The following is a 21529-nucleotide window of genomic DNA, read 5'->3' as shown; positions in this document are numbered from 1 at the left end:
ACTTTTAAACATTGCACTGATCACTAAACAATCATAATGTGTTACTGTCTCTGGGATATCTAAATTTAACACACAGCCCGAAGTAATTCCTCAAGTGTCATACTCAGCACAATGTTATTACATCAGATTGTCGGGGTTTCTCTGCACTGTACGGTGCCTGAGTCATCACTAGATATTAGTCCTTTGTACCTCTTTGCACTTCATGAAATATCTGCAGAACAGGTGAACTTCATTTTGTTTGCACTTGTGATTTGAATAAGTCTGTTGGAACCAACCAATAATAAAACAATATTAAGTATTAGTAACATCTGTTGTATATTGTATGTTTACCATTGATTCAATCCTCTAACACAGTTAACACTTAACTGGTGGAAAATTTGTCTCTGCTTAATGTATTAAAGTACCTTGTGTTAAAATATTTTAGCTCTGATTAATCTAAAAGTTACTGGGGCTAATCCAGTGCTCTGTTACACATACACAATCCCACTGAAGCCATAGGCATAACAAAATTGAGCCATACAAAATTTCTAATCTGACACTAACCAGTAACATAGGGCAGTGCAAACTTGTCCTAAACAGATTACACCCATGTAGCAACTACTGCATAATGAGTTTAGCTGCTTAGCAACCAAAGCACAAGAATACCAGGTAAAATGGATTAGAAACCTCTGATTTGTCCCAGATAAATGTAACTGGCCAGCCAGTGAGGTTAATTTGCACTGAAGAGCTCAAATGACACCACCCTGAGCTATTATCACACAAGACATTTACTAGCCTGTTAAATAAACATAAGGGGGGAAAAAACCTTCTTTAACATGATCAAAAACTTTTTTTCCACTGACGAACATGCTACTTCTTAAAGGAACTCTGTCAGGCTAAAAATCATGTATCAAAACAAAAAATATTACCTTTGTTACTTATACCACCTTACATTAAAAAAAATAAAGAGCTTTTAAAATCTTATTTACTTTTCACCATTTACACTGTCTGTTCAGCTTTGAGTACTTCATTTTTAGGAATAAAAATAGACTAGTCCATTCCACTTCCTGGTTCTCATGCTATCCACAATACTGCAGTGTGTGAATTGGGAAAACTTCATGGGAATATTTAAACAAACAAACATGTAAACAAACAAAAAACGGTTTGCACTGTCATTTAAATAACAATACATACCATTTCTATGAATATTCATTTCTGTACGTTTATTTTTAGCAAACCCTAATTTTTGGATGCAAATTTCCTGATAATATTGACATTATTAGTCAGCAGTCAGGGAACTAAGGCATAAATTCTAATTACTTATTTGTTTCTGGTATCAGGGGCCTCATTGTAGTAGGTGCTGTACATACACACAATGAGAGATTGCCCCTGCCACAAAGAGCTTACAGTTTAAATAGACAAAGCAGACAAAGGATGGGACAAGGAAGCATTATCATTCCTATTTTACAGATTGGGAATTGAAGCAGAGGATTAGGTGGCTTGCCCAGGTCACAGGAAATCTGTGACAGAGCTGGGAACTGAAACTGAATCTCCTAAATTGCAGTCAGTGCTTTAAATACAAGAACATCCTTCCAGCAACAACAACAATGTGCTAGGAGCTGTACAAACACAAAGGAAGAAATGGTTCCTACACCAAAGGGCTCACAATCTACAGACAATGGCAAGGCTGTGATGCTGCAATGTGCCACTGTAGCACTGCAGTGTAGACCAGTGGTAGGGCTGATTGTAAATCTTCCATAAGATGTAGAGGAAACCTGAGTATCAATCAATAGCGAGATTGTTCTGCTAAAAAGAATGTCTTAAAAATGCAAACTGGGGGATGTCTATGTATAATGTAATTTGGCCAAAGGGAAACATTTCTGTGATGAGGCTATTGCTATTTTGAAAGCTACATTAGAGTAACAGCCTGAAAGATTTAACAAGGAGCACAAAGTTGATCTAAAGAGCAAATAAGTGAAGTTCTTTTTTTTCTAAACTTATAATAAACTATTCAAATAGATTTTTGAGTGAGGAAATTATTTTAAAACGTTTACTCCCATATAGAGACTCTATTTTATGTTTAAGCCACTGAGTTAATTTTCGACCCAGAGTTACTGCTAGATCCTGCCTCTTGATGTATTTATACGCCTGTGTGGTATAGTCACATTCTGCAAAATCTAAGGTTTCATTAAAAAAAAAAAAAAGAATTCTAACTCTCATGGTTCCTAAGGTTCCAACTGTGAACTAAGTATAACTAATGCAGTGTTGACTTCTTGAGTCTGCAGAATGACTGAAACCATAGGTCTAAAATGAGCCTATCATAGATCTTTGTGCAAGCTTCCCATTGCCATAGCTGTCCATGGAAAGTCATATATTCTTCTCAATTTTCTAACCTGGTCCCCAGATAATAACTAAAAATAGGATGTGGCCTTCTGCACAGAGTGAGTTGACATCCCTGCTGAGCATACTCTGATAAGGTGAAAAATGGAATCGCTTCCATAATATATGAATGCTAAATGATACTATTTGTTTGTCTTAGGGTTTTATACTGTCATCCTTCATCCCAGTATCCAACTACCTGCCACATAAGAATCAACAGCAATAGCAAAGTCACTAGGTCATGTTACCTCAGGCTCTTGTCCCTTTTCTGAAGTCAGGGTTTTCTTCTATCTATCTATCTATTGTTAATGACCTTTCTTTTGACACTAATGCCCCTCTTCTGATACCAGCGCTGCCCCTTCTTCTGACACTAATGTCTTGCTTCTGACATCAGATTTGTCCTGTTGAGTGGTAGCAGAATTCTGGGGTCCTGCAGGCTGCCTTCCCAGTGGAGGGAAATCAGTGGTGCAGAGTCTGGGAATACCCTAAGTTTAGCTTGTCTCATTTACACATATAGACAGAAGTGTCAAAAACAGCATGCAGGAAATCCCCTTTTCTATAAATCTCTCTGCTATCTGCCACAGATTCTCTGGAAGGAAAATGTGTAACAAAACTACCAACAACACAGCATTTCCTACCTGCATACTAAGAAAAAAACCCACACTTGTAGGACCGTATACTTGCACTATCTGGTGAGTCATGTATCAATAGTACAATCTTGTATCTTTCCTGCTAGTCCTACCAATAAACATGGGTAAAATTGTATTAACCAATATTTTTTTCTCTAAATTCTCCATTAGCAGATGAAGCAGGGTCTAGCAGTCTGAAGAAAGGATTGAGAGCCAGAAACTTGAGTTCTAATTCAGACTCTGGTAGTGACTCATTTTTTTCACATTAGGGGAAGTCACTGAGGCCAAAAGTTCCCAAAGTGGCTGCTAATTTTGAGTGCCCAACTTTAGACACCTCTGAAAACCAGACTCATAGTGTCAAGTTGGGTATTTAAAATTTGAGGAAGCCAAAATTAGCAGTCACTTTTGGCCTTAATCGCTACCATTTGTACAATGGAGATAACAATCCCTACTTATTACATGAATATCGAGAACAGCCCTGCCATGGAAGTGTATGTTCATAAAGCACTTTGAAGACAAAATAAATATATTGTTTAAATTACTGAAATTTCTCTTCCAGAAACCCGGTTTATAAAATAAATACAGAAGACCAATGAATCGGATAAATATGTATTAAATGAATCACATCATGATCTATAAATGACAGATAGCATGGAAGTTCAAACTAGCCAGTTTATTCCTCTTGCCCACATCATTTTAATGAAACTTTTATGACAGCTAACGCCATCTGTAATAAGTACACAGTATTCTATGCTCCCCCCACCTTACTAGCAGCTCTTTATTCCTTGTATTACTCCTGCATGCCCAAAGTACAAGCTAATGACTTCGAAAAATAAAATTGATCAAATCTAGATTTCTTAACCACAAACATGATACACATGCACAAACATGTACAAATACACACACATTACATATTCATATTAAAATATGTGACTATTTTCTAACAGAATGGCAGAAATGCATTAAATTGCTAGATTTTTCTCTAGAAACAACACACACTATCCTTGGAGAAGTACTCCAGTATAGAAGAGAGGAGAGATGATGTTGTGGTTAGGGCACTAAATTGGGACTCATGAGTCCTGTGTTCAGTTCTTAGCACTGCCACAGACTTCCTGTGTAACATCGCTCTGTGCCTCAGTTCCCCATTTATAAAATGGGCATAATGGTTACTAACTTCATAAGGGCTTGGGGGAATAACTATACTCTCATATTCATAAGGAAGAAAAATCTCCAATGCAAATGCACCAGAAAAGATGACTTTAAACATTCATAAATCCATCTGTTAAAACTAATTTTCTTCAAAATTGTCTTGATGTTAATTAATATCTCAGTATAATTAATAGATTATAAGGCAAAAAGGGACAATTATCTACTCTGAGCACCTGTCTTCAAAACCATATTTGAAGCATCGAGCATCCTTCATTTTTCAAATTATTCAAGCATTACAATTCTCATAAAAATATACTAAAAGCATATTTTATTCTATGTTCAAGTAACTTCAAAACACTGAGCTGGTTTTGATCAATCTTTTAGAAAAGTTTACCTTTAGGTTTGAGACAAAACATGAAAAAAATTCAGCAGCAAAAGGTTGTATTTTAGGAAGTTAGGAGCAATTCCTTTCATGATTTTATTTGAATTAAATTATTCAACATCTCCCCCTGCATTATTTGTTCAGTTTATAAGCTGTGTGAACAACAGATGGGAGTTTCACAAAAGTTTTCAAATAACATCTTTCAATTTTCTGCTAGTCTTCCAGTTCAGCAAAACACATGCTTAAACCCATCCCCGTTCACCAAGAACTTCAACTTGTGCTTGGCTTTCATGTCAATGGATTTGAGCACTTGCTTAAAGTAAAACACATACTTACATGATTTGCTCAGTTGAGACCCTTGTACAGATTATGGTTCCAATCTTAAAGTCAAATGGGACTATTCATTTGATTACAGTTAAGAATGTGTGTAAATGTCTGCAGGCTATGGACCCAATGTATGCTCCTGACAGCCTTCTCATCTGTGTGGGGAGGCTGTCTGACACTTGCCAGTCAAAACCGAGAAGCATTGTTAAAGCAATATTAACATGTAAGTTTATATCCATATTAGCATCCACTTGGCATAGTTCCTGAATTGGGCCCATGGCTTTCCAAAATAATTTAAAATATTTTCCATAGTATATCAATGATGACTAAAAGATAATTTAGACAAGCATCTTAATGAAAAGGATATCTGAACAGATTAAAATGTCTACCTTATGAAGAGACAAGGTAGGTTTGGTAATATCTTTCACTGGACCATATATAGAGCTCTTCTTCAGGTCTTCTCTTTGTAAACTCGAAACCTTGTCTCTTTCACCAATAAAAGATGGTCCACTCAAAGATATTAGCAAACCCACCTCCTCTCTAATATAAGGGATCAAAATGGCTACACCACCACATTATGAAGGTAAACACTACAATGTGTCTTGCCATGCAATCTGTACTGAGCAACTTCTCTGCACTGTCTGCACAGTTTTAATTACACTTTACAGCATGCAAGGGAAAGCTCCCACTTTTTAGAAGCATTAATTTTGTGGCGAAGGGAATAAAAGATAAAATGAAGTTACATACAGAAAAAAACCATCAAGTACTTTGACAATTAATACAATGCCAGTCTTCCCCAGTATGAGCAATAAGATATATCTGAATTGTAAAATTTAATTCCAGCAGGATCACTATTGTAGGGTCCAATTCTGAGGTTCTCAGCACCTTGATCTCCTACTGCAGACAATGTTAGTCTAAATAATTAATCCGACACTTATGTTTGAAACATTTTTGGCTCTACTGTGCAAAAGCCTTTGTCTCAGCAAAGCTATTTTTATTATACACGGTGCTTGTTTAAGAACTGTTTCCCTACCTGTTTTTTTTTATAGGAGCGAGCAAATAATTCAGTGAATAATGTAGCTGTTCCGCCCCCCCCCCCAATTCACAAACAGTTTACAATTTTTGCTGATGTATTAATTATGTTTATATACAATTTCTACAAAGAGTCCTTTGTAGATTGTTCCCAAGCAGTTCTTTGAAATATTTCATTATTGAGATGTGTTCCTTTGTTTTGACTGGACACATAGGTCACATGGTATTTTGTTGTTGTTGTTGTTGTTGTTTAACAGGACGGGCTTAATTCTTAAAGACTCCAGTTTCTTGTGAGAATTACAAGCTCAACTTTTGCTCTCTGCTAATATAACATTTGAGTGAAATCAACCCCTGTATAGAATGCCAGCACAATGTCTATGCATGATTAAAGTTCCACATAAACCAATGGGGGTCCCACTATTTCCCATAGGAGACTGTATCACAGTCAAATATACCTCATAGTGTCTTGGAACAACACTTGTTAGGTGTCTAGTTAGTTAACTCAAGTTACTTAATGATCAGTTCATTCAAGTTATAACTGACCACAAACTCTAGTCTAGTTATTCTCCTTGAGGGAGGGGAAGTATTGGATAGTCTCTTTGGTGGAGAGATGGCCTGAGTAGAAGCAAAGGGGGAGGAAAACAGAGGACTGAGAGGATGTCAGTGGGAGCTATAGACAAATTTGTGAATCTCTTACACTGGGAAATGGCTTGGAGAGCGGGAAGAATACAATTCAGAAGTGTCACGGGAAAGATGGTATGGGCTGGGAATGGAAAGGGAGGGAAATCACCAGTAGAAGCAGGGAGTGAACAGCAGTGGCATAATTTACCTTATGCAAAGCTGGCCTTTATTGATGTTAACATTCCCCAGTCACATGACTCGTATCAGCAGGATGGTATATTTATTTACATTTCAGGAGGTCTGGTCTCCCTTAGTCTTGAAAATCTCTCTCTGTTGATGAAATCTATTTCCTCCAAATGCCTCATCTATTATTGTAAGAATAGTGTGTTCAAACATTCCGAAACTCAACTGAAATTCAAATTAGAATGATCCTCAGATTCTTTGAAGTATCTCTGGTAGAAATAAACTTTATTTGGATTTTTTTCATATATGTTCCTAACACATTATTTGTGTTAGTGTCAGAAGATGTGAAAGGCCGAAAACCCCACTACTTTAAATACTATGAGATTATGCCAACAATCTGCTAATGGAAAATTTGAAGACTGTAATCTAGATACTACTGACAATTTTCCTACAACACACTAACCAAATTTCTTGTCTTCTTAATCAACTGTTCAGTTAAACAATTTTTCCTGACAATTCTGTTCAAAAACTTTTTAGGCACAGATATTCCATAATTGCATGCAACTAATTACTACAATTGCACATAAAGCCATAGCAAATTCATAAGCCAGGTAAACATTTAACTGCTCATTTGTGCATATACATTTTTGGTTCTACTGTGCAACTAGACAGTATGATTTTTGTTATGCCTACTGTTGGTTTAATGACTTTGAATTAGGAACAATGGGCTAATTTCTCCCTGGTTTAACTCCACTTATTTTAACAGAGTTACACCAACAATAACTTTCCCCCAAGAATTCAAATGTCATCCTTTGCTGAAAAAGAACCCTGAACTCAGGATATGGCTGGTAAGTAATATAACTGAATTTCAAATATTTTATTTTAAATATAAACATTTATTTATTTATACATTTTAAGTCTAAATATTGTGTTTTCTCTAAGGACTAAATCCTGGTCCCATTTAAATTAACGGCAAAATTTACATTGACTTCAATGGGGTTAATGATTTGGAACATGTAATATTTTAAAAGAACTTTTTAAGGTTACAGGTGTTTTTAAGGTTTTAACCAGATACAATAATTGATATTCTATCAACAAAACTGCTTATTCACAAATTAAGCTTTATTCTGCAGTCCTTAGGCAAAACTCCCAATGAAGTCAAGGAGGCGACACAAAGTACGAGAGAACCTTTATCTACCAGGTGAAAAGCAGACGACGGTTGTCTGCTCTGCTGGATGACAGAGAGAAATAAAGGGCTATGGGGATGAAGTATGGAAATGAGCACTGAATAGGACTAGTCTCAAACATCCTAATTAACAGTTTCAGAGAGTCTAGACAATTCACTCACCATCCAAACAGAACGTTTAAGATTAGAGTGCTTACATGCTGGTAGCAACCCCAGTCTGCAGAGGGATTCCATATCAGAAATCCCTAACAGTGAACACACAGTGGGGAAGGGAATAGTTTAGGGAGCAAGGATCTCATTATCAGCTTTTGCTGTCCTCCTACCTCATGGACAGCATTAGTTTTATAGGAGTTGATTTGAAGGGCAACATATCTGCCTCCTCTTCTTTTTGAACTCTACAAACATCAGCTTCATTTTACAGCATAAGAAACTGAAAATATGAACCGCAGGAGGATTCTCCTGTAATCTTATTTCTGTCAGAGTTAACGAAAACAGAGTTTTAATGAACAATTTGGGTATCTCTTTCTCTGCATACTGGACACTAACAACATTTTTATCTCAGTTATGTAAGCCACTGATATACCCTATTATCGTATACTGTACAGAAACCCTAGTAAAGGATAACTCAGTAACCTATTGTTGTTTCTCTACTGCCATCTTCTGGCATGTACAAGGCAACACAGTATTTATGCTGTTTAATAATGGCACTACATTTGCCATGAAGATTCTGTTTGGGCAAGCAGTGAGCTGGATATACCATTTTCCTTTGATTTCTTGACAACATGCAAGTTAAAAGGAGAGCCCATTCAAATTTCATGCTCCTGAGGCGTCAATGAAACCCTCTAAGAAATATTTCAAAACACTGTGCATTGGTACCTTTCATGCAGCTTCATTTTGAACTGCAAATACTTAATCCTGTTGTACAGCTCTCTTGATGAAAGTTAACCAACATGCTTATTTAGCATACCTTGGTCTGGAAGCAGCAGTAAAGTTGTGTTAGATAGGGATGTTTCCGTGCTAATGCCAGAATTCTCTTTTCTGTCATTGTACAGTCTACATCATCATCTTGAAGGATGACATCTTTCTTTAAGACTTTCACCGCATATACTTCATCTTTACCTTTTAGCTCAGCTAGCATGACCTAGAATCAGTAGAAATCTTTGCTTATATACAGCACATATAAATCACACAAATATATTATACATGACAAATTTAAACACAATAGAAAAAATGTGTATAGATTTGAAAAGTACAGAACAATTGAAATGATAACTGCACTCACACAGCACTCTCAAGTTGTCTATTTTACGTAGTTAAGTAGCTGAAGAAATTCACATTTTAAAATGGACACTTTTATTAGAACTTTGAATATCAGCCACACCGTGTATGCTTCATTCAGTTTAGTTAAGATTGCAGGCAGTTAACTCCTTGTTATCCCGTACCTTGCAGTTTGCCTTCTGTGCCCTACTGCTAAGATCTGGAAAATAGGGAAGGGGACAAAGCTAGAGCACAATGTGGGTTTAGTTCCCAAAAGTGCTGCAACAATTTTGTCATTCTATAGAACAATGCACATCACTGTGACAGCCTGAAAAGAGCACCCAAAATCAACACCTATTTGAGGGAAAAGTCCTGTCCCATTCAAACCTGAGTTTGGCTTGTCTGGGCGTGGTACAGAGGTACTCTGCAGAGACTGATTGGGGTAGTGAGGAATAAGGAGACAAAGAACTGCTCCAGAACTGGTACTGCAGGAACCGCTATATATGCAGAGACCTCTTTATTATGGAGGTATCAAGAGTGGATCTGTGTAGCAGCAGATTCCCATGTTCCATCCCTACCTCTTAATCACCACAGAGCATAGCACACTGAAAATAAAATTACTGTAGAACTGCATAGCTCCAGCTCCACACATTCCCTCCTGCCCTCACTCGCTTTCAATAGTATGTCTACACCATGAAAAAAAAACGTGGCAGCTGACCTGAGTCAGCTGACTTGGGCTCGTCGTGAGGCTCAGATTGCGGGGCTATAAAATTGCAATATAGATGTTTGGGCTTGGATTGGAGCCCAGGCTCTGATACCCTTCCCCCTCACAGAGTCTGAGCTCTAGCCTGAGCCAAATGTCTACATGGCAATTCTATAGCCCTGCAGCCCGAGCCCCATGAGCCCGAGTCAGCTGACCTGGGCACTGAGACTCGTAGACATATCCTCTAAGCATACCCAGAGTGAGCCCCCTGAGAATTAAAGCTATGAAGCATGCATGGTGTTTTCAGTCCTTCCACAGACTCCTGCTTCTTCCACTTACTGCCTCAGAGTGGAACTGCAGCGGTTCTGCTGCCTAAGAGAAAAGATTTGCCAATTTGGAAATAATTACTCCTTGTTCTCACATGCCCTCACTATTATCTTCTTACTGCTACTTCTGAACTCCAGATAAATCCTTGCAAGATATTCACAGTGAGGAAGATCAGACCAGTCAGTAAATTATTACTTGTTATTTTTATTCATAGAATCATAGAAGATTAGGGTTGGAAGAGACCTCAGGTGGTCATCTAGTTCAACCCCCTGCTCAAAGCAGGACCAACCCCAACTAAATCATCCCAAGCAGGGCTTTGTCAAGCCGGGCCTTAAAAACCAATAAGGATGGAGATTCCACCATCTCCCTAGGGAACCCATTCCAGTGCTTTACCACCCTCCTAGTGAAATAGTTTTTCCTAATATCCAATCTAGACCTCCCACACTGCAACTTGAGACCATTGTTCCTTGTTCTGTCATTTGCCACCACTGAGAACAGCCTAGCTCCATCCTTTTTGGAATCCCCCTTCAGGTAGTTGAAGGCTGCTATCAAATCCCTCACTCTTCTCTTCTGCAGACTAAATAAGCCCAGTTCCCTCAGCCTCTCCTCATAAATCATGTGCCCCACCCCGCATAATTCCATTAATTATTTCTCCTTTTCTCCCTCCCAAAAGTATGCTAAAATATTAACAGCTTAATTAGTGTGCACGCAAATCTGCATGCTCATTTTTCAAGCACTAGCACCAGTGAAAGCAGCCAGTAGATCAACACCTGTGTAGGCATGTGATGGAATTTATACAAGCTTCGCTCATGCCAAACTCATTTGGTCAACTCAAAGTCAAACTCAGCCAAAACTACAGAGCTTTGCAAGGTTTTCATCAAACCATTAATGGGCTCATGTTTGTTCAAAACATAGTCCAGGCACACTGAAAGGTTTAAAACACTGAGTGAATCTTATCTAGGTTTCACATCAATAATGAAACCAAAATCAGGTGAGGTTTGCCTGGCTTTGGGGGATGGGGGCTGTTATAAAATCTTAGCACAGCTCCAGCCTTCAAATCATTTTTGCTTTCTTCGTTGAGAAAACCGTGATTTTCCTATTGCTAGCGTTGAGGGACACAATGCAACTATCGCAGAATGAACTGGACTATATCTTGGTCTCTTTCATCATCAATAACACCATCAGGTTGCTGCAACTGAGCTAGAAGAGGGATGGAGACCAAACACAACTTAATTTTCACATGGCATGTGGAATTTTCAAGGCTGGAAGTTGGACAAATACAACCACCCATCATTTGACTTGCAAAGTGAGCAAATTTGAAGTGGAAATTATCTGAAGAGAGAACAAACACAGAATCCCCTAGTGTCATTTCTACACTTCTGTTTCCTATCGGAATACACCCACTGTAGTTATATTCCCTGTCCAGTAGTATTTATTCTACATTTAGTTAATGCAATTTCAATAGTGAAATCTTGAAATCTAGTTCAAAGCTCTTAGCCCTCATTTTTTATAATGACTTAAACAGTAAAGTAATTCTAGCTAATCAGCAGGATACATATTCATGAAAATGACTATTTTGAAAGCTGACTATCCCCAATAAGTAAGACAAGAAAGAAACCCCTGTGGTGGGATCACGTTAGGCAACATTAACATTAGTACTGTGTACAGCAGAGTCAAAAATAATCCATCAAATCAGAGAAAGCCACCAACCTTGCCAAAGCTGCCTTTCCCTAATACTTTAATGAAGTTGAACTCTTCAAGGCCCATTCGCTTGGTCTGGACTTGTTTGACTTCCCCGTTTTCACCATTCTCCCCAGGTTTATTAAGCTGATTGTCTGTTGACGTTGTTGCTGTCGCTCTGTGTTCTTCTCCTCGATTGTCAAACGACAAAGCTTTCCTAATGTTGTTTTCAAGCTCTTTGATTTCTGTGAAAAGGTGGGAACAATGGATTGACTTCTCTACAAACCCAGTCCATGCTATTGCAGGCGATTCCATCCCTCTTCTCATAAGAAATATACTGTTGAATCTCTTAGGTAAAATTATTTAGTTATCTAAGGGCTTAGATAATGAAATTCATAAAAAGAACAGGAGTACTTGTGGCACCTTAGAGACTAACAAATTTATTAGAGCATAAGCTTTCGTGGACTACAGCCCACTTCTTCGGATGCATACAGAGTGGAATAAACATTGAGGAGATATATATACACACATACAGAGAGCATAAACAGGTGGGAGTTGTCTTACCAATTCTGAGAGACCAATTAAGTAAGAGAAAAAAAACTTTTGAAGTGATAATCAAGATAGCCCAGTACAGACAGTTTGATAAGAAGTGTGAGAATACTTACAAGGGGAGATAGATTCAATGTTTGTAATGGCTCAGCCATTCCCAGTCCTTATTCAATCCTGAGTTGATTGTGTCTAGTTTGCATATCAATTCCAGCTCAGCAGTCTCTCGTTGGAGTCTGTTTTTGAAGTTTTTCTGTTGTAATATAGCCACCCACAGGTCTGTCATTGAATGACCAGACAGGTTAAAGTGGACAACTCCCACCTGTTTATGCTCTCTGTATGTGTGTATATATATCTCCTCAATATTTATTCCACTCTGTATGCATCCGAAGAAGTGGGCTGTAGTCCACGAAAGCTTATGCTCTAATAAATTTGTTAGTCTCTAAGGTGCCACAAGTACTCCTGTTCTTTTTGCGGATACAGACTAACACGGCTGCTACTCTGAAACCTGAAATTCATAAGTTACATTTCGGTACCACACAAATAATGTGATGCAGGGCATTCAATCTAAATAAATAGATCATGCTGACACTTTCACTTCCAAGTGCTACAGGCCCCGTTCTGCTTCCAGACACACCAGCATAAATAAGGAATGAACACTAAGTCCTCTGAAGATTCAGGGTTCATGTGAACTCTCTCTTGTGGATTCACAGTTTCCCTGAGTTTCACTTTGAAGTCAATGGAATATATTGGTGTAAAGGAGAGGAGAATCAGGCCCTTTCAAAGTCTTTTTTTTTTTTTTTTAAACTACAATTCACAAAATTTCCCATCAGATTTCCGGATCCCTGAAGGTGACTTTCTGTGGCTCACACTTCTTGTTTAATTTGAAGCAGATTGTCTATCCAGGCCGGGGTCCATTGTAACAGCACTATTACTCCTCATAGAGACTGACACTAAAGCAATATTTATTGGTATGGAAACAAAACAGGTATCTAACCCTGATCACATGGAGAGGTTGGTGCTGACTTTGACCTGTCTTCTTCTGAAGGTGTGGTTCCAGGAACTGGCTGCTGAGATTCTGCACCTGCAATTAGCTAAGAACATTCCCACAAAAAGATATTAAGCTGTGAGATCCTCTAACACAAAGAGTGCAAAAGAAGCAACTTCACAAAGGGAAGGAATAAAGGGAACTGAGTATATTTCATCCTCGTTAAATTATCATCTCACTGCCTGTGTCAAAAGTTAGATTCCAATGCCTACAGTACAGGCTTTCACTTTAAAGATGAACTGAAATGCTCATCAAACGCACAGAAAGAAGTCTATGTAAGATTTCAATTCAGTAATATGTGAACTTAACAACTGCAAGCAAATATATTTGCAAACAAATTAGTCAACAAATATTAGTTCTTCCATTAGAGTCCAATCCCGCAGGGTGCTAAGTGTCCTCAGTGGCAGGTGTCATTGATGTCAGTAGGAGTTCATGCTGCTCAGTATTTTACTTACCCCAAGACCAGAGTTCTCGGTGTTGCCTTTTCCCTGTAATAGCAATAACAGTCCACAGATCTGTGCCGAAATCTTAGTGATATCCTCAAAGATTTTAGTGATGCCCTAACTCTTAATGCTGGGTTTGGGCCTTAAAATGTCTTTCAATTCACAATTAAAACATACTAATATATAGGTTTTAAGCCTCTGTTTCTGTTCATGAAATGGGATCTCAACCAGCTTCACAATTTATTTCTTACACAAGCACATAAGTACATCTTTAAATCCCCTGTCCTCTCACTGGTATGTTTGTTGCTGGACTGTCTCATTTACAAGTTACTACTGTCAAGATTAGGTGTTTTCTCTGAAAAGCTACTTTATTATTGGGGGAAAAAAAACCCAGCCAGGTGGGCAGAAGGTTTTCTTTTCAAAACAGTAGTATTAGTATTACTGTAAGTACTAAAACAAATGAACTGGGTCAAATCAGCAGACCATCACCGGGTATATCACACACACATTCACTGTTGCTAGCAGAATTCACAAAAGACTCAATCCCGCAAGCTGCTGAGTGCCACCACAGTCAATGGAAACTTCCTTAAATGTATATGGTGTGAATAACTACCTTCTTAGGTAAAGAGGTACTGCTAATTGAATGCCAGCATTTAGGAAACTGACACGGTATTCTAAAGGGGAGCAATGTTAGAATGTCAAAGTGTAAACAAATCACAGCATTTACTGAAATACTGCATGTAGTAACTTAGGGCCAGATTTGTAAAGGTACTTAGGAACCTAAAGATGCACATAGGTGCATAGTGGAATTTTCAAAAGTACCTTAGCTCTTAACTCCAATTAATTTTAATTGCAGCATTAATGGGATTTAGTTGCATATACATTTCAAAGCGAAAATTAACATACTAGAAACAAATCTTCCCTAGCTGAGTTTTTGGAAAACCTGAGAATATTTTCTACCTGTAAAACATTCCACAGCGAGCCCAGTTCTTCTTTACATTACACCTTTGCACCCATAATGAAATTCAAAAGACAATATGGCAAAATGGAATTTAATATTTAGAGGAAACCCAGTTAGACAAAACACTGAGGAAGTATAGCAGCGTACTATGTTTTACTAACCTTTAGCCAAATATTTTAATAGATTCCACCTAATATAACTTTAATGTTAAAAATTACATGTGGTCTGGGGAATAGGAGTGTGGACTTAGATCTACTGTTTCTGCCACTGACTGCTGCACAACTTTGGGGAAGTTATTTTCCCTCTTTCCCTGTTTCCCCTCTGACACTTAGTCTAAATAGACTAAGTTCTCTGGCTCTTACTACTTATTTGCACACTGAGCACAACAGGGCCCTGATTTTGGTTGGGCTCTCTACATGCTGCCATAATAATACAAGTGTGGTTATATAATGATTTTATGTCATGCTTCAATAAGTTCCTTCAACAAAATGACAATTAAGGATGGAATTTTCAAAAAAGCCTAAGAAGTCCCACTGAAAGTGTTAGGCACTTCTGAAAATCCCACTCTAAGGCTAGGTCTACACTGCGGGGGATCGATTTAAGATACGCAAATTCAGCTACGTGAATAGCGTAGCTGAATTCGACGTATCCTTTTCGATTTACCCCGCTGTGAGAACGGCGGCAAATCGACCGCCGCGGCTCCCCCATCAACGGCGCTTACTCCTCCTGACGAGGTGGGAGTACGCGCGTCAATTCGGGGGTCGATTTATTCATCTAGATGAGACACGATAAATCGATCCCCAAGAGATCGATTTCTACCCGCCGATTTGGGCACGAAGTGTAGACTAGCCCTAAGACTCTTTCAGAACCAATTTTGTAAACAGAGCTGCTGTACACTTTTATCAGTGGCAGTGCTATCAAATATTAGCAAGCACTGCACACTAATTTTGTGCAATTACAGTACAGCAATTTTTCTTTATTTTCCTAAGATTTGTTATTCAATTAATTGCTTTCCAATTTTCCCCTAACTTTTTGTTTGTTTTGCTTTAAACAGTTTTCTTAATATTTCAGGACAAATATGTAGTTGACCGTGAAAACAAAATGTCTAAAGACAAGGGATTAACATATGTCAGGAGAACTGATTGTAAAGGTCACTCATTTCAAGAGGTGAGAGACCACTGCCATCACCATGCAAATGCAGATAGATATGAGACCACATGGTGATCAGGGCCACATTGTAAATCCAAATTAACTCAGTTGAATTCAGGTTACATTTTAGGTGGCCCGTGATTTTTGTTCCAAGGAAAAGCAGATTAAAAAAGCAGATTAGCTTTGGAAATACCTGCTTGCAGCCAATTTCTTTTTATAAGAGAATGTTGCTGTTTCAGTGCATTTATCATCATTACAACAGTATCATAGGGTAGAGTCTAGCCTCTGGCAATCAAATGATCTCATGACAGTTTTCAACTAGATAAGCATATTTATATATTAGTCATGTATTTCAGCGAGAGATCAAAGTAGTCACCTTGGCTTCTGAAAAGTCCAATTCCTCGTGCCAATCAAAATAAAACCCATCTTGACTGTTTAAGTTGTCTTCAGGTTTGCAAGACTCTACCATATCAAAACAGATTCCCCAAAGAATTTTACCAGGGAGGATGTATGCTAAAACTCCAGAGCCAAGTCCTTTTAGCCTTACTCACATGAATAGGCACATTGACTCCATTGGATTTCTTGAGTGAGTTAGGTGAGTAGGATTCAGCGCCAGCTGTTATTACTGATGTACATTCATTAATTTATTGCTCCTTTTTTGTGAGATTTTTGGTTACCTTTTTCCTTCGTTGCCCACTATTAGTGATCTTATCTGGAGTGACTCCAAGATCTGCAAGTACTTTAGCTATTCCTCTAGCATCCACTCCGCAGTTTGGTGCTACGTTTGTTTCACAGCGTCTATGTACATTCATCTTGCAAACTGCAATGAAATGTGTGGTGGGGAAAAAATGGTTTTCAGTAACTTAAATAGACATTTATTTTAAAATATCCATTTTATTTTATTTCAGTCAGATCTTTCAGGATCTAACATTTCTTTTAAAATATAATTCTATTTTGGTAGAAAAGAATTTAGCTGAATTTGCAATGGCACTTAACACACTAACATAAAATTATGAGTCCACTTCATTATTCTTTAGAATATAACAATGAAATATTAAATTTAATAGAAAATTGAAAATAATAGTTTTAGACATGCAATCTCAAGCTCCACGCATTTAGACACACACAATTCAGTTACTCTGGTAGTGGCCTGCGTAGGCTGAGCAACACGTTAAAGTGACTGGGCTAACCTCTACTTTCAGTTACACACATGATAATCCAGAATAACTCCTTTTACCTTCAGTACAGTTACTCTGGATTTACACTGGTGTGACAGAGCCCATTTGGCCCATTTATCTCTCCTAGTTCTATACTGAATTTTACTCACTGCCTACTATCACTTCAGCATATCCAACAGGGTTTTTACCACCATCTCAGCCTAAGAGGTGCTTTTGAATATGTTATCCTGTATGTTTCAGTGCCTAGCACAATGGGGTCCTGATTCAGGACTAGGGCTCCTAGTCATTACAGTAATACAAATGATGACAATTAATTATTATTACTATTAAGACATTGATAAAAACCTTATCGAATATGCTGAGTTCATCATGGGTCAGTGAACAGTGCTACTCCTCAGGGCACTTCTCCTGCTCCTACTGAAGTCAATGGGAGCTGCATCAGGCCCCAGGACAGTGACAAGGCAGCCTTTACAACAACAGAGAAAACGAATAACCCTGAAAATCTCAGACATGTTCCAACTAGAAAAACATTTAGAGCTTTGAACTCAGCCTAATCCTGCTCCCATTGACTTCAAGGAGAGCGGAATTAGTCCTTAATCTAGCTCTTTCTAATAAACTGCTTACAGTAGTGTCTCTTCATCTGCTTTACTCAAGACTGTTATAATCCAGCATCACACTAACAAGCCATGTATTCATGTACCTAGTTTTAATTTTTATATGAGGCCCATCACATAATAAAATTATCTCCCCCTTTGGATAATTATCCTCTACACAAGATGCACTGATTCCCTCTCCCCCATCCCCCTTTCCCCACTACTGTCTCTGTAACTAGCATGTTAGCATGACGAGGGAAGTCATGTAGTTTCCTGGTTACTCAGAAAGAAAAAAAAATAGTAAAGAATGCAGACTTAATTAAAAATAAAGTGGATTGGATTTGTTGGGAGCCCACTGACATGTCTGAATAATTTAGCCTTCAGCGCCCTCTGGTGGAACACGATACAGAGCAGGCAAAATTACAAGTGGTGTCAGGCGCTAGATGGACAAGATTCTCTCACTTTAAAATTCAATTGGTCAAATTCCTCCCTGTATCAACAGAATTATACAAGGCATGAATTAAGCTCAGTTTACCACCCTATTTTCCTATTACGATTTTAACCAACATCTAGTCCAATACAAGTTACACTGCACAGCAATCCTGTAGAAACAGGTGCTCTATGCGCTCTGTGTATTTAGCAGCAATCCTGAGCACTTCAGAAAGAAGGTAGCTTTGAAGTTCCAATACACTCCCTACTCACAAGAATGGAGCAGAAAGGTATAGGAAGAAATCCCTATGGGCTTGTGTGTCTGTGATCCAAAACACAGCTGGTAGGTCAAACATTTGTCCTATAAGCCTTAACAGTGTGCCTTTAAGAGCGGAACTAGCTGAACTGAAACAAAGCAGAAAATTCTGTGCATTCTCAATATGTAAGGTTATTTAAACAGAGGGAGGAAGGGTAATAAGCAGTGTAAAACAAGATAAAAAAAAAAGAGCATTTCTCAGGAATAAACTTTTCATGGAGGAAGCCAGCAGAGCGTGCTTAAGCAGGCAAGTTTCTGGAAAGGTGAGCATTGATTGGCACTAGTTAAAAGAAAAACAGGAAGTACTACTCTCCTGCTGAGAAGCAACCATTTCCAGTTGTTTGTGAATTTTAGATTTCATGCAGGTCATGGTGCATTTTTTACAGGAAACAGTTTTATAAGGAAAGCATGAAGAGAGGAATGAAGATGCTATATGCTGAACCATTATTTATACATGAGCACAATGATGATGATATGGTGGTGGTAGTAGGAGGAGGAGGAGAAGCACCCAGAATATAAGGAATTGAAACTTAATTGTTATAGAATGGAAAGGAGATGGTAGATTGACTATAGTTCTGACTGAGAAATGGCAAATACCAACAAGACCCAGATGAACTGAAAAGGGTGGTCTGAATTTCCCGCCAACAGAATTAAGGTGACATAGAAACATAGGGATGGCAATAATAGGAAAATAATAGTCTTAGTCCTGCCACTACCCATCATTCAATGCTCTAGGGGGAGGCTTAAGCTTCACAATGCTTCTTAGCGTGAAACACTCTGCCATGGGAGCAATTTCTTCATGACTCCAGCTGGTGATCACCTCATGCCCTGAAGCATAAGGACTGGCAGCTCCCTAATAATTTCATTTTTACCCAGTGTAACTGCAGAAGATATTTTTATTCGTAGACTGCAATGCCTTCTATATGTCACCTTTAGCTCCAGTTCTTTGGAAAATCAGGCAGTAAACTTAATCCTGTTTTTAAATTTACTAAGCTGAGTCTGTCAATTTATGGAAGATACAGTCTCTGTAATGTGAAAACAGTTTTAAATTTCATTAGATATGAATTTTTATGAGTTTGGCATGAGCTTCAAGCCATAGTCCATTAAAAACCCACAACAGATGGTTTGATTCTCCATTTATCCCAAAATGCTATTACCCTGGAAGTATTTGAACAGACTTTACTTCCCCTTTCAGAACTATTTATCTGTCTCAGGGGAATCTAGTCCTTAAGGCTGCCTCATTACCAAATGGAAATGTACATGCTCCTTCAGCAGAAAAGAAGCCCTATGTTATCCAATTTAGCAGCTACAAGGAGATTTGAAGCCACCTCTTCCCTGCTAAATCACAAAACAGCCTGTGTCAAGGAGATTAAGGAAGAGCAGCCAGTTTATTTCAGGTGCATGATCTAGCTTGGACTTGGGATGGGAAATCGATGCACAGTCCAACGTCTGTGTTCCAAATATTGAATAAGGACACAATCAATCCCATTCTTTCAGAATTACCATGGGAGGGAGCAGGCTAGCCTCCACATAACATGGTGCAGCCAGACATACAAAACCTTTTTTCTTTCTTTTTTCTTGGCTTGGGACTCAAGTTTGGTCCTGCATGGACTTTACACAGGTAAAGCTCAGCCTTCATGAAGATATGAAAGCAAAAAATAGTGTATAATTTCCATCCTACAGGAATAAAAATATCCAAGAAAAATTGAAGGGATACAAACCTTCATGCTTCTGGGCATATGTCAACCTCTAACTAATCGGATTAGGAAGAAACATTCCCCGTGAGAAGGATATTCCATAGCTACCCACTACAGGGTTTCTTGCACCTTCCTCTGAAGCATCTGGTGCCAGATGTTGTCAGAGGCAAGACAATGGACTAGATTCTGATCCATGATGGCAATTCCCATTATCTTATGCTGCCACTTGCTTTTTACTATTAACTGTACCTGCTAGAAAACAGAATGACTTGGCAATAGTAACGTATTTTCCTGTTATGACAGACAAGCACTTCCCAAACCAATGCACTGGCTGAGAAACATAGAAAGTCTCTAAAGTAGAGGTGGTTCTCCTTACCTTTGCATTGTAAACCTTGTCTCAAAAGACCCCAGAGCAATGAACCACAGTGGTCACAGAAGGTGGGCACTTTGTAATTATGAATGCTGAACTTGTGAGGCATGTTGACACTGAAGCGCTGGGAGCCCACTTGCTGAAAAAAGCGAAGCACAGCATATTGAAATCCCCTTTGTTTCTAATTATTCACTTTTATAGTCAATGTGAATTAGGGCCCTGATATGTTTTGAAAAGTACAGAGGTGAAACAAGATGAAATAGGTACATGTTGGTGTAATCATCCTTTTAAATGGGTTTATTTCCCCACAGAGTGTTCCACCTCTTTTTTCTTTCTTTTTTTTTTTGTTTTGTTTTGTTTTTGTTCTTGGTGTTCAAAAGATCACAGATAATTGATGGTGCAAAGACTGCAGTCTGCTTCCAAGCATTCCTGGAAATAACAACTGCACAGCTATCAGCAGAGATCTCTCAGTGTGAAAGGCAAGGAAGTCGCTCCCAATTGTTTTCAGAGCAGGCATGGGAGGTGCTGGTACAGGAGAAAATGAAAGACGTCACAATCCACTTGCTTTTTTATATTCCACAGGTCTTTGGATTGGTAAGAAGAGAAAACAAGGTACGGTGTACAGGGAATCCACAGTACCATTAGCTACTGACTGAAGATCATCAATGAAAAGTTAAGGGTGCCCACTGCATAGCAAAAGATTTATTCCAATGCTTTTTCTCCCTCTTTCCTATTACTGCTGGCTTCTCTCCAGTGGGCTAGCACCCCTCTAAACAATGAGAACATCGTATCAGCAGTGCATCTAAGCTTCCACTAGTCTGGAGCCTGGGAACATAAATCTGCTCAAGTATCAGAGTGGTAGCCATGTTAGTCTGTATCCACAAAAACATCAAGAAGTCCGGTGGCACCTTAAAAACTAACAGATTTATTTGGCCATAAGCTTTCATGGGTAAAAGAAGTGGGTTTTA

At 38.4% G+C, this 21529-nt stretch overlaps 1 protein-coding gene across 6 annotated transcripts in view; it reads right to left on the bottom strand.

Annotated features, from left to right (window-relative positions):
- PRKCE (protein kinase C epsilon) overlaps window positions 1–21529 on the bottom strand; it is a 498954-nt gene that overhangs the window by 140331 nt on the left and 337094 nt on the right. For 4 of the 6 annotated variants that reach the window (XM_005296118.5, XM_042855165.2, XM_065590681.1 and 1 more), the window contains 6 exons: window positions 20568–20700; window positions 16656–16798; window positions 13881–13913; window positions 13375–13471; window positions 11862–12076; window positions 8832–9005 (listed from right to left, as the gene is read on the bottom strand). In XM_005296118.5, the coding sequence (XP_005296175.1) occupies window positions 8832–9005; window positions 11862–12076; window positions 13375–13471; window positions 13881–13913; window positions 16656–16798; window positions 20568–20700 (795 nt within the window). The remainder of the gene's footprint in view (window positions 1–8831; window positions 9006–11861; window positions 12077–13374; window positions 13472–13880; window positions 13914–16655; window positions 16799–20567; window positions 20701–21529) is intronic. The other 2 variants (XM_005296119.5, XM_042855166.2) reach the window with 2 other exon arrangements.

The sequence above is a fragment of the Chrysemys picta genome, chromosome 3 (genome assembly GCF_011386835.1).
Source record: "Chrysemys picta bellii isolate R12L10 chromosome 3, ASM1138683v2, whole genome shotgun sequence".
Taxonomy (NCBI): Eukaryota; Metazoa; Chordata; order Testudines; family Emydidae; genus Chrysemys; species Chrysemys picta.
The sequence above is the reverse complement of the archived record's forward strand: the minus strand, read 5'-3'. Positions and strand labels throughout refer to the sequence as shown.